At 41.8% G+C, this 14,300-nt stretch overlaps 1 protein-coding gene across 4 annotated transcripts in view; it reads right to left on the minus strand.

Annotated features, from left to right (window-relative positions):
* TENM4 (teneurin transmembrane protein 4) overlaps window positions 1-14,300 on the minus strand; it is a 358,687-nt gene that overhangs the window by 85,624 nt on the left and 258,763 nt on the right. For all 4 annotated transcript variants that reach the window (XM_086481677.1, XM_086481675.1, XM_086481674.1 and 1 more), the window contains one exon: window positions 1,503-1,622. In XM_086481677.1, the coding sequence (XP_086337803.1) occupies window positions 1,503-1,622 (120 nt within the window). The remainder of the gene's footprint in view (window positions 1-1,502; window positions 1,623-14,300) is intronic.

Below are 14,300 nucleotides of genomic sequence, written 5' to 3' on the forward strand. Positions count from 1 at the left end.
TATAAATCCTCTCCCAAGTGCTAGTGGTTTGTAGTCAATACATAGAGCATGGGCAGCTGGAACCCTTTCTGTTTCATTTTTGTTCTTAAAAGAAAGGGAGCCAATTAGCACTGACAGACAAAAGATAAGATGAAAGACTTTCCCAATTTACAATGCTTTTGTTTTGGTTGAGTGCGATTGCTCAGATTTTAAGTGCTTGCCTCTAACACAACCATAATCTTAACGACTTCTTCCTAATCATTTCGACATGTATTAGCAAGAATAGAGCTGTTGGGAGCAGGAGGCATCTTTTCTTTACGTGCTTGGGCACTGCATTGCCCAACTGTTGGCTACAGATTCTAGGTGATATCACAAAGTTAACAATAATAAATAACAAGAATAGAATAGAATAGAATAGAATGGAATGAAGAGACTATTTCAGTTGGAAGGGATCTACAACAATCACCCCGTCCCACTGCCTGACCAATTCAGGGCTGACCAAGTTAAAGCCTGTTGTTAAGGCCTTTGTCCAAATGTCTCTTAAACACTGACAGGCTTGGGACATTGACCATTTCTCTAGGAAGGCTGTTCCAGTGTTTGACCACCCTCTTGGTAAACAAATGCTTCCTAATATCCAGTCTAAACCTCCTCTGGCACAGCTTCGAACTGTTCTCATGCATCTTATCACTGGATCCCAGGGAGAAGAGATCAGCACCTCCCTCTCCATGTCCCCTCCTCAGGGAGCTGTAGAGAGCAATGAGGTCACCCTTCAGCCTCCTTTTCTCCAAAACTAGACAGGCCCAAAGTCCTTAGCCGCTCCTCACAGGACTTCCAGCCCTTTCACCAGCTTTGTTGCCCTCCTCTGGATTCATCCAAGGACCTTCATGTCCTTATTGAATTGTGGGGCCCAGAACTGCACACAGTGCTCCAGGTGAAGCTGCACCAACACTAATACACCTGGATAATCACCTCTTTTGACGGGCTGGTTATGCTGTGTTTGATGCACTCCAGGATGCGGTTTGCCCTCTTGGCTGCCAGGGCACACTGTCAACTCATACTGAGCCTGCTGTCAACCAGCCCCCAGATCCGTTTCTGCAGGGCTGCTCTCCAGCCACTCCTCTCCCAATTCATACTTGTGCCTGGTGTTACTCCATCCTAGGTGCAGAATCTGCCATTTTACTTGTTAAATTTCATCCCATTGATCATTGCTCAATGCCCCAATCTATCTAGATCCCTCTGCAAGGCCTCTTGTCCCTTAAGAGAGCCAACAGCACCTCCCAAACTTGCTAATGGTGAATCCAACTCCTGCATCCAGATCATTGACAGATGAACACAACTAGCCCTTGAATTGAACCCTGAGGAACATGGCTGGTGGCTGGTCACCAGCCAAATGTAGCCCCATAACAACTCACAATAATGCATCCACAATAAATGTGCTCTTGGAAGGAGTTTCTCTTTAGTGTTGATGGTAATAATGCTGTAACTGCTGCTTGAACACTGTAAATCCTGTAAAGATATCCTACCTGCCGTCTTGTCTGCTGATTGTGTACCCAAAAAGAGGATTGTTGACAAAGCTGATGTTCACTCCAACTAGAGGGGTCCCATCTGCCGTCATCACCTGACCTCGAATCACACATGCGTGTCTGCAAGGAGAAAAATGACAAGAAATAGTCAGCCTTTTGACAAATTCAGTTTTTTTCTCTACTTCTGTGTCTGGAAATTCCTATGGATTAAAAAGCCCAGGCTCTTATGACCTGGAAAGTTGGGGGCCATGCTGTGTGTCTTGATGGCGGGATGCTGCTCTTGAAGCCTTTCTCAGGAGTTGCATAAGAACATTCGATACCTAAAATGAGGTTTACCTTGATCTTGCTCTTGAAAAGCAACTGCTGCTTCAGTAACTACGGACTTCTGTAGGATTCACCACATCCCATCAGAATTTGCTATTACCAACTAAGTTCCACAGTGTCTTGACAATATTGCCCTAATTAAAGGCAAAGCACATTTTAAAATCAAAGAGAACAGAAACCTACCAAGCACTGCGTGGATATATTTAAGGCCACAGAAGAACCCTGACCAAGGCTTGACAGCTCATTTCTTCCACATTTGGGAAAACCATGACAGATAATTTACTAGGTTCAGATAGCTTCCCTACAAACTGCTTGGGGAACTGAGCGCACTACAGGATGGGATTTTTCTTCCCATCTTTTTCTTCCTAAGTTTGGCAGACTGCACTATTTTATAGGCTACATCTATTCCAATTACTCTATGCTCTGTAACGTGCTGTTTTATCTAAGGATTTCAAGGATCTTTACAAACATTGATTAATACTGCAAGATAGGTATTTTACAGAGAGAGGAAATAAAGCACAGAGTGATTTTCGGTTGTCCAAGGTCAGTCAGAAAATCTGCAGTAAAGCCAAAGACAGATTTTCTAGGTTCTTATTCCAAAGTCCATTTCCAGACCTCTAAGTCATTACTACATTGCTACCTTAGGAGCTTCCTATAAAGACAAAGCATCACATGTCTGTGAGAGTGCTGAACCCAATTTTTGGCTGAAGGTGACTATTTTTCTGAGCAGCCACAGCAAATTGTGGTGTCAGTCTGCTAACGTGACCCAGTGAGTGATTTTCCTAACTGCTGTCCTGCTGGAGAGCAGAGATTGAAAGCCAATGTTTCTACAGGTGCAGGACCAGATCTCAGCTAGAGTAAATCATCCCAGCTGCACTTGCTGTCTACCCACTTCAACTGAGAAATGTCACTTTACTGGTTCACTGAGGCAAAGGATGATATCTGCAATGTTTTGTAAAGATAATTTCATAAACACGGATCATCAGGGAAAGATCTTCTTACAGCCCAGCTAAAAATTTGATATTGTATAACACAAGGAGATAAAGTATAGTTTCTGTTTAATAAGGGCTGCACTATTTGTGTATTCCACAGTACAGAAAACTGACCATTTGTCAGGAAGTCTTAAAAAAAACTCCTCCTGGTCTAAATGGAGAGCTCCAATATTAACAAAAATTCTTGAAGCGTTACTAGAATGTGTGGGAAATCTAAAATCTGACTGGATTCTTATGCAATTTTGGAACAGGCCAGAGGAAAATGAGATAATGGAAATGATTCTTCTGTCACTGAGTTTTCTCTGATATATCATCACGAACTTGTTAGGAGTCATGTAGGAAAAGACTCAGACCCAGCTTGGAGCTGATAATAATCTTAATATTTCTATTGCTTCTCCCATTGAAGGCTCTAACTCAGCCTCCCATATATGACAAATTTAAAATAATATTCCAGTACAGTATTGTGCACATCACTCTCCAACACGCAGGCAAAGCGTAACTCAAAGGATCACAATGCTATGGAAAATGCTTGGAAAAATGTCAATGCTTGGAATAACCCCACTGAAGTCAACAGGTCACTAACTGTATGGCAATTTTTGCACAAAGTGAATGTGTCTGATCACATGTCTGAGCGAAGAGCAGAAACCAGGCCTCCTCTTCCCAGATTGTTCCATGATCCCCTCCACCCTGCCCTATCTTCTTTTCCATCCTTTAGAGAGACCATAGGAAGGGTTTGAAACTGTCTTCTCTCAGCTTCTCATCAAATAGCTGCACATTTTGTGAAAGGCAAGGAATCACTACAGACTGTTGCTTGAAAAACTAAGACCTGAGCATGAAGGACTCGGCATTCTGAATTACTGATGACACATCCAAGCCAACACTGGGACTACGAATGTTTTAAAATACTTGAGAGACAAGATCACACATTTTTGTGAACCCAAAAAGAACACTTCCACCTGTTGTTTTTTCCTTCCAAGAGCTAAAAGCAAGCGAAGGAAAAAAATACAACATGTTGCAGATGTCTCTCCTGCTGTCCTACAACAAAACACATGTCCAAGCAGTTGCAAACTTCTAAGTCACATTGCAAGCACATTGGCCTAGATCCTCAGCTCACGTTAACGGGGGGACGTGCTTTATATTGACAAGCATCTGGTCCATTACGTATCACTGACAACTATTTCTACCATAACATGCACCAACACAACATGGACAAATAAAGACCTTCCTCTTGCCTTGGCAGCTGTAACAAATGCATTTGAACTCCCACCTTCCAGGAAGAGACCTGGTTCCCATTCTAGATGATGCTTCGCAGCACTCTCCAACTCTGTTAGCACATCTACTCGCTGACTAGCTTGGACAACGCTGGCATCTCAGAGAAGCAGCTCATCAGCAAGCCCAGCTGCATCCACCATCCCGCCGAGGACTACCACAATAACTTTATTACCATGCTATAAGGAAAGATGTTCCCACAAAGGGGACATCTTTCCCAAACCACAACGATAAAAAGAAGCTGGAGCAACATGCACAAATCTGAATTCAGTTAAAAGCAGGAGGGATGGAAACGGGAGGAAAACCAAAGCCCAGATTCTGCCTGATTAGAGTCTCAAATCTTCTCCCTCCCTGGGTGACAAAAATTGCCCCACTTGGGAAGAAGAGTTAACACAGTGCGTTGGAAGCAGCTGGCTTCTCTGGTGTCAACGTGTCCTTTCTGGAGGCAAGATCGACTACCGCAACGCACCGAGCCCCCCAGGAACCTGGTTAATGCTAATTTAGTCAGCCATTTCCTTCAGAAGACCTTGGTCTAAATGCAATTACACTACAAACAAGTTAAGTGGTACTGCTAAGACGCTCAGCTCTGCTAGAAGGTCTCCCAATACATTTACATAAAATTATCTCTCATGTTAATAGAAGAGATTTATTCCATCAGTCTAGGCCTGCCAGTTCAGAGTGTTTTCTGCAGTTGAACAAAATTGAATTTCTTGTAGCTGGAGCCTCATCTTCCCATTGAATTATTAACAGATTCCACCTATTGCCTCTGTTTTCTGGCTTTTTTTTTTTTTTTTTTTTTCCTTCTTTCACTGCTTTTACATGAGGCTGTAGAGACTCTTGTTTTACAATGAAAAGCAGCCTGCTTTTTTCCACTTCTTTAACTAGACTTTTCCTTCCTTTTTTCTTCTCTTTTTTTTTTTTTTTTTTTTTTCATTTGTCCATAAAAGCTTCCCTGGAAGACCAAATCATTGTCAAAACGCTATCTAGAAGGCCAGATGGTGTATCAGACAATTTTACACCATCACATTGTGAAGTCATTCTTTATTCCCTAGAAATTAAATGGTAAGATCTGCCCATTGCTCAGATATAAAGTTTGACAGGCTGTCAACAAAATTCAAGCAGACAAAACCAGCTTTAGAACAGAAGCCAGAAAAGTAAATTCCCAAAAAGCCATTTCACATTATGGGAGCACATTAAAGATTGTCTTTAATACTGACTCTGATCCAATGCCTCATAACTTAGACATTGGCCCTTCCAATACTTCTTATTCATAGATGTTTTCTGCTGACACTGCGCTTGGCACTGGGAAATAGACAAAAATACTGCTTCTGCTAAACATTTTTCACTTGGAAAAGAAAATTCCGTGCATCCTAACCCCCCTTTTGCTGCAAGAAACGTATATTCTTTCCTTGACTGAGGATAGGCACCACGGGAAATCTCACCCCAATGAATTTCTGCAGCCCCCCAAAATATTTCCACCACAACTCATTGTGTCTCCTCCTTTAAAAGTTTCAGATGTGGGGAGATGTTATCATGACTGCTTAGCCACCCTCAGCCAAGTTATTCATAATAAATATTTTAATTTGCTACTATAAATCTCTTCATCTCTTTGAACTTACCATTTCCGTATTTTATTAGTGTGTGTACATATGCACCTATATATTTATATATGGGATTTATCCTTCTGCTTTGGATGAAACTTCAGCAGAGCACCAGAGTGAAAAATCTAGAAAGTTGATACTTATTGGGAAGAGCGTTATTAATCAAACTAGGTGATCTCAGTTCTATTTCTTCCTCTGCTACAGACTTTCTGTGTGACACTGGTCACATCAGCTGGTCTGTATGTGTCTGTACTCCACCTGCAAAATAATAATTGAGGCACATCCTCACCTCACAGAGGTGTTAGAAGGATAATTGTAGTAATCTGCTAATCCCTTGCACAGGGATTTTTACATTCTCACGGCACTTCATCTGTGACATGCTCAGGCACCTTGTTGATAAGTGCCTATAAATACAGTCATTTGTTACAAACACAATCTCTTGGCTTTAGCTGCTGTGACCTTTTTTTGTTTGATAATTACACAGGGTGCAGCAAAATGCACCCTGTCCATTTTGGGTTGACTGCACCTGTCTCACATTAAACAACCCCAGGGCAGTCTAGTACTAGGAAAGACAGGAAAATTGGTAGCATGCCAGGTAAAAGCTAAGGGCATCATGATCAAGCACATGGACCCAGAGAAAATGCCTGAGCTGGCAGATGAAGGACAAAAGAAGAAGAGAAAACAGCAGAACATACAGACCGTCAAGTTCATTGCCTGTGGCAGTATTTCCCTCAAAAGCTGTCTGTAAAAAAAAAACCCTGCCCACTTGCCTCTCAACTGTGCAGAAAAAAACCTCCTGATAGTCTTTCCTCGAACTGAGTCAATCCCTATTTGGCTTCTTCTGTTCAGTTTAGCTGTAGGAAAAGCTTAAACTTGAAACCTACCTCCTGATCTTAGCTGCCATCTGAATTAAGGAATTAAGGTTAGGAAAAAGAATGGAAAAAAATCCTGCTGAAGGTTCCTTGTTAAACAAGAAAGGCACGCTTATATGAAAACATGAAAATTAAAGGTCGGTCATCCAGAAAGACCCACACACCACCACAGACAGCACAAGTGAGTTTCTGAGAGGGTTTGGCACATGTTGGGCAGCTGGGATACGAATCATTCATTAGGCTCAGCCGAGAGGCTCGCCAAAAAAGGCAGCACCAGGATGCCAGTGTCAATCTGATAAAGGGACTAAATCTGCTGACATTCAACCAGGTCCCAAACAGGGACTTGCTAAAGCGGCACTGACAGACACGGTTCGCAACAGATCCTGCCACTCAACTTTCTGAGCATCTGATTGAGTGGGAGACCCAGGAGAAAAAGAGTGGGCGACGAAAAGCAAAGTTTGTAAGAGCTCTGACCAGGCTCAATAAAAGAAAGTCAATTCTAAGTTGTTCGCAGCGAGAAACAGTATCTGCTTTGTTGTTTAACCTACTCAGTGAAGCTGTTTGTAAGGTCCATCACTGAAGGGTCAGGAGATGTTGATGATTCTTTCTGTGGGTATGGTCCTTAGCTGTCAACCTTTTGCAAGAAGCCTTCTACAGTCTTTTAGATATTGTACAAAACACACAGCAAAGCCAACTGAATGAAAGGCTTCAATGAAAACCCATTACTTAAATTTTCTGAAGAAGGACAGGGGAAAAAGCAACAAAATGCTCATATGTGCATGTTACATAGGTGGCTAATGAAGTCAGTACTTGAAGCCCAAAAGGAAAGCGCTTGTTAATCAAGATTTACAATAACACCTCCAGATGCAGATTTTATTCTTGTTGCTGTCTCTTTTGATCTGGTCTAACCTGACAATATCAAAACAGTGGGCCTTCTTCATCTCATATATTTAGTATCCATGAAAGGGTTTGGTTTTGAGACCAGCTGTTGTCCAGTTTCTCATGCTCTCCACTGCATGCATCTGACTCCATTCCGCTCTGTGAAGACTTACAAACTGACAGTTCTTAAAAAACTCCTTTGGCATCACCTTTTTTTAGCAATATTATTGCCTGCTAGTTGTAGCTCCTCCAAAAGAAAAAGAAGGTATCTTTTATTGCATGACATTTTAGCAACAAAATGTACTATCATTTGAGGACCACCTACCACTTCTAGAAAAGCCATGACTGAACGATCATTGTTGGCAAAACAATTCCCTGTTGGCGCCACTCCTGAAAGACTCAGGCCCTTATTGGTTTGAAAACTTCTCCCAAGATTTGAACCTTATTCATCTACTTGCTGTATGTCCTTTTTCTCTTTATGAAAGCACAATCTTCCCCTCTGATCTGCCAAGCAATCTGGCCACTGTTGGAAAGAGACGCCACTTCTGCCGTCCAAAACATCTTGGGTCTCTATGCCTCATTGACTCACTATTTTTGCATCCCAAGATTTCTCAGTTGAGCTATAATGGGAAGGTGGGAGGATAAGGGGTACAGGAAGGCTGCTCAGCAAATAGGAGATAAAGAGGAAAAGACACTGATGCTGGTCTTCAAAATTATAAAAACGGGCTCCAACTATACTATTTAAGTGAAAGTATTTTAGAACAGCGTTTTACAGGAGATGCAATGCGTAATAAAGTTGGGCTGTGCTTTACTGCAAAGTTTCGGGGAGAATCCTTTTATTCACAGTGTGGTTGATGAAGTAATGCTTTAAAAGTTGATGACTCTCTCCTTTACTCCAGTACAACCAAAGAAACACCCACTTGCTTCGCATGAGATCTCAAAGAAATAGAATCATACTACTATTTTTTTAGGTCTGTAAAATCCAAGTCGAACGTTCAGTAGCTCGTAAGGTGTAAAACAATTTTTCCACCTAATACTGAATTACGCTCATTTCATAATTTTTCAGAAGCGATCCTACAACCATTATTTCTATGAGAGGTAAAGACTTTATGGTGCAATAACTTTCAGAGATGAATAATGTATTCATGTCAAGACTTCACAAAAAATATCTGCAGAACTTACCAGTTCTGTATTATTATAGTATTTTACATCTGGTATTTATTTTGTGAGCTGTGGCCGCATATTCAGCTCTGCAGAAAACCTGAAATAAAAGTAATTCCTTCTGTTGTATTTGAGGCATCATGAAAGCAAAATTGAGTATAACAGAAGGAAGAATACATTATTTACAGGTTAATTATAAAATGAGCTCTCTTTTTGATGGTCATAGGGAAACTTCTTTAACTACATATAAGCTGCCTGATAGCTTTGTAATGATCCAAAGGCATTAGGAAAAAAAAAATGGTTCAATAAAACAGGTAAGATTTTATGACTGGGATTTTAAAACTGCTTTTTCATGTAGGAAGTTTTAACCAATTTAGCAAGTAAATGTCACACTCAAAGGACAGATTCTTCCTGATACACTGAAATGGTTGAAAATTGTACTGGGACTCAGCTGTTAGCATCCAACTGCCAGAGGCGACTGCCCCAAAGCTGATCTGGCAAGGCAGAACTTTACCGCACCGGTGCAGAGCCAACAGGATCAGCTCACACCAGCCTCCCCTGCAGTTTTAAGTGGCAAAGGAGATTCTGCACTGAGTTGGCCAAGGGGTGCTCAAGCTCTCCAGTCTGGTCTGGAGTCAGCAAACCTCTGCAGAGGCGAGGCAGCAAAAAGCTGGGGGCAGAAAGCTCCAGCTTTTTACAGAATGAACGCGCCAGGGTCCCACATGAGAATCATTATAATGGTAAGTGGGTATTTAATTTGAAGAAGCCTTATGCAATAATGAAATAATCAAGTCTCCCCATTGAACAGGATATGCAGTTTCCAGTGATGTTGTTATACTGAATGGAGCTACTGACTCAGCTCACAGTTATCACACCAGACGTGTCCATCAACGAGTAATGTAAAACAATGGGCATGTGGGCTGCTGTTTTTTCAGAAGAATGTACCTTGAATATTGAAGAAATATTAATCAAATATCTATGTGCCAGATCCAAGAGAATGCATCCGCATCTAGTTTAGAGTCCTAAAGTCAAATGTGCACATCAGAACCTGTGTAATCCAGGAGATAATTAAGTCATTAGGAGCTTTGTTTTTCTGCTTGGGAATTTTGAAGGCTTGAGTTTTGGTTTCTGCACACTCCAAGAGCTTGTAGGCACACAGCTATCACCTGAGACCTTTTAATCCCAGGTACAGGATGGTGCAGCATTTATATCAGCTGCCTTGCCTGATCCTGGAAGCATGCCCAATCACACTAGGAAGATCCTACTCAAGAGTTTGTGCTTGGTAATAAATAATCAATGTTTTTTAATATTTGTTAAAAACTTCACCCCAGTCTCTCTAATGACTGTACACGGGACTTCCTCCTACTGCCACTTGTGAAAGAGTATGATTACACTATCTATGTTACAGAAAAAAAACATAAAAATGGATAGGAACTTCTCTTTCACAGAGTCTTGCGGGTACAAATTCCACAAAGTGGAACTAAGTGGCTGCATATATTGCATTAGTTTATTATATGGAAATAATGCCATGCTCAACTCAAAATCACTTTAAGCTGAAATAATGCCATACTATATAATTTAAAATCAAAAGAAAGAGGCAAACATTGAAAAAAAAATGCTATGTACACTGAAAAGATAAGTCTAAAAAGTATGCTTTCCTGTGCTTGAAAGGAATAATTACCAAAATATAAACCATTAAGTCTTTGAAAATTCCTTGTTATTCTCCTGCATTTCAAAAAGCTATGCTTGGTAGCTAATAAGTACTTCATTTAAGCAGAAAGCAACAAAAGCAGAATGATGCCTTTGACAGAGAGGAGAGGAGGAAGGAGAGGGTTTGAAGCGGTGCTGTTTTAGCTTGGTTTAAAATATGGAAAAATATGACCCCATTCCCATCAACGTAGGTGCCATGCCGTGCCATGAGTGCTCACTCTCAGGAGCGCTGGATGACACAGTCGTAAACAGCCGCAGCATTTATCTTTCAAAGCTGCTCTAACCCGTGGAGCTGCCGTGCCCCACGAGCTCCTGCGTCGCCTCCGGGGTGCCTGCAGTTCAGTGGGTACACCCGACCCACGGCATTGGGGGTGCCAACCCAACGGAGCTGCCTCCTGCTGGAGTTGGGCCAGAGCCATGGGCTGGGCCAGCCAGTGCGGGGAAATTATGAGCAGAAAGCCACACCTGATGAGTTTGGGTTTTTTTGACTTCTAACTTTGTCTTCAGCTAGAAAAGAAGCGTTTCTTACTTTGCTGTATCAAAATCACACTTTTCTTGAGGGAAAAGTACAGAAAAGACAGAGCACTTTTGGTTTCTCTGTGAAGGAACCTCAGGAAGATCTGCTGGGGTGAACCCACAGCCCTCTAGGTGTGGGAAGAAATGGCTGAAAGGAAAAGAGAAGGTGCTTTGAACTTCTTCCTTCAAGGGTACTGAGATATCATTGTAATATTCTTCGAAATCACTGAGAACTGAGCCAGATGGACTACCAAAATGTTCTGAAAGCTATTTTGATCCTCCCCTATTCTCTTAGTCATTCTTTGGCCATGATCAATACTCATGATTTTGGTTTTGATGGGGCTTGAGATCGATGCCGTTTTACTCCAACAATAAAACCCATCCATTTATTTATTTATAGTAAAATAGTGCACACATGCATTTATAGCATACCTGTCTATCTTAGCATCTAAAAGTGCTTGTGCAACGCCCCCCAGCTGGATCAGGAAGGTACGTTGTACAGCCTGGCACACAGAGGGGACGCAGGGAGGTGGAGTGACATGTTTACAGACACCTTGTCGCTCAGTAGTGGAAAAAGAAAAATGTCAATTTAATTCTGATCAGAATTTTAAACAAAGAAAACTAACTACTTTTTGTACTTAGACTACTGACCTGAAGGCAACAAGGGACTACTCTTGCAGCTGTGTCTGATGAGTCTTTATAACTCAGCTAGTTATTTGTATCTGCGCATTTAATTGGGATGGGTTAATATTGCTGGCAGCAATTAGATATATACAACCTGTCCCAAAAAAGAAGAGGTATAAAACATACCTACTTTAAACCACCCGATTTCTCTTCAAATATTCTTTACAAAAAATGCCAATTCTGCACACGATTTTCTGAGGTGCTTTAATCCTATGCCCACACTTAACACAAAAGACTCTGTGGATCAGGACTTTAGCTTGTTCTTGCAATTTTCTGACACTGTCCCTCAAGAGAGAACAAATATATCAGGTGTCCTACTTGAAAGTCAACAACTTGACACCACTGCATCTTGTGCTGCTCCTTATGGTGATGGACAACTAAGAATGGCTTAAAAATACAAAGCAAACAGCAAGAGTAAGTGGTTTCAAAATCAATACAAGAACGATCAAGTAGCAGAAGAGTACTTGTTATCTGTTCATCAAAATGATGTGAAAAGACATTCTGTGCATTCGGAATTTAATTTAGCTACTTGCTTTATCATCATAAACACTCATTTCAATATGGGCAATGATTATTTTTTCTTCCCAAACATGAATAATATATAATTGCTGGTATTTTGGAGGAGACAAGGTCTTTACCTTTACCCATCAGGGTAATTTATCATTGTCTTTCTTTTTCTTTTGCAGTGGTGAGAGAGCTTGTCAGCTCAGCTTGTTCTTAAAAAGCTGGAGTGTAATCCAATAATAAATTCACTCAAAGGCTAGCTGTCACGAGGCATTCATTTATTTGTATCCATTAGGTGATCTGCACTGCTGTTCTCTCTAAAGGGAAGCTAAGCTGCATTTCTATAGCCCAGGAAATACATTGCATAGATATTCAGTCATCTCCTTCACACTGCCAGCACTCCTGGTAGGAAGGAATGCACACAGGAATGCACATGTGCTGTGGTTCCCCCAGGCTGACAATCAGCCAGCCGTGACCCGGTAAAGCCCTGAGGAGTAGGCTGTGGTTCCTGACCTGAGTGATGAGTGTGCCCGTGGCACAGATGTCTCCGCAGGACATCCGACACGCAGGACACAGAGGTCCATGTCACCTCCGTGTCGCTTGCTTATGGGGGACTGCTCACAGCAAGTGGCATGGATCCAACTCCAGTCCTACCTGATGAGGACGATGGTGCTGGGTCAGAAATCTGTGGGACATCCCATGCCCAGCAATCTACAGTCTTGATCTACACCAAGATGACTTCATGAATCGCAACGCAAGGAAGAGCATTGTCCTAAGGCAGGATGCTGAAGCCCTCCACCAGAACAGAAAGATTTCCTGCCCTCCCTCCTGTTGGACAAGGTGTTGAGCCAGCAGCTGGAAGGAGGGATGAAAATGGTTCATCGTGCCCCCAGCCGCTGCTGTGATCTTCATGGAGACACTGAGTAGTTCCATGGATAAGAGGGATGTTATCACCTGTCTGTTGTAAAAGCAACTGGAGGAGATTCAACAGCAAGAAAGCTACTGAAGAAAGGGCACATCCACACAGGCAAATACAGTCAGTCTCATTTGCCCAGACTAACTGGGTCCCAGATGGTGCCAGCCCATGGTCCTTCATGGAGCAGTCACTGTCTGACCACTGCTGAAGCACGGCCATTTCCAGGGCGACAAGAGACAGCTGTCTAAAGGTTCAGCTTTCCAGGTGGTGAAAATAGACAACTGGAACTACAGAGAGAAGCCAAGTCAGCAGAAGACACTTGCAATGCTTGAGTTTATCCAGATCTATAGGATCTTTGAGAACTAACAGGAACACATGATGTCTTTTAAGATCTCAAAAGAGTACAGGCATTTTCAGCAACCTAACAGACTGATAAGCCTGGACTGTGTGCTGTGGTGCTGTCTCAGGGGAAAACACACCTTCTGTTGAGGTCGTTCACTGTTATTTGCAACTGCCCTTGTGATGAGTTAAGATACTTGAGAGACGCAATACAATCACAGCTTGAGGTGACGTATCTGTAGACCATATTTAGTGATACACACCCTGTGCTGATATTTAAAGAATGGCAACCTCATAAATCATCGCTCTCTCTGTATTATTCTTTGTGTTAACTTAAATGGAACAAGGAGCCCCATTTATTTGTTCCACTGCAGTTAATGAAAACCAGTCATTAAAACCCTTCCTATTGATCTGAATCTTTGCATTCCCTCACTCTAGTAATCTATATGTCAGATAAACATTTCTGCTAGCAGGTGCTCCTTTTGAATCCTGAATCTTTCTTTATTAGGATGTCTAAAGATGGTGAGTAATTCCTTCCTACCATCAGACCTATGAAACACATGCAACTCCTGTAGGAGTTTATGTGACCATAAATGACTCAGTCTTTCTGCTGGTCCTCTGCTGGCACTCCCAGAAGCAAAGTCACTGTACAAATGAGAAACTCCCATCATTTTCCCCCACTTCCATGTGTTGCTGAATGCAAGTAGCCTTTAAAGAGAAGTCGCAATTATTTTTATCACGTGTGTATGAGGACTCCTATAGTTCTTTAGTTATATGGAAAAGTTCATTAAACACGGACATCTGTCTACCAAAACTCTGTACCTATCAGAATGGATACAAATGGACCTGATACTGGAGTCCTCTGTGAAAAGGCTTCTGACTGCAACCTCAGCTGAGGAATTGCAACCCTAAATATATCAGCAAAATGAAATTTTGAGTACAATCTATTTTATATTCCGAAGCCTGATTTCACAGTAACAAATCACAACAACTGACAGCAGAGAATTCACTGTGCTAACATTTAGTCCAGA

The sequence above is a fragment of the Leptosomus discolor genome, chromosome 1 (assembly GCF_034619465.1).
Source record: "Leptosomus discolor isolate bLepDis1 chromosome 1, bLepDis1.hap2, whole genome shotgun sequence".
NCBI classification, from domain to species: Eukaryota; Metazoa; Chordata; class Aves; order Leptosomiformes; family Leptosomidae; genus Leptosomus; species Leptosomus discolor.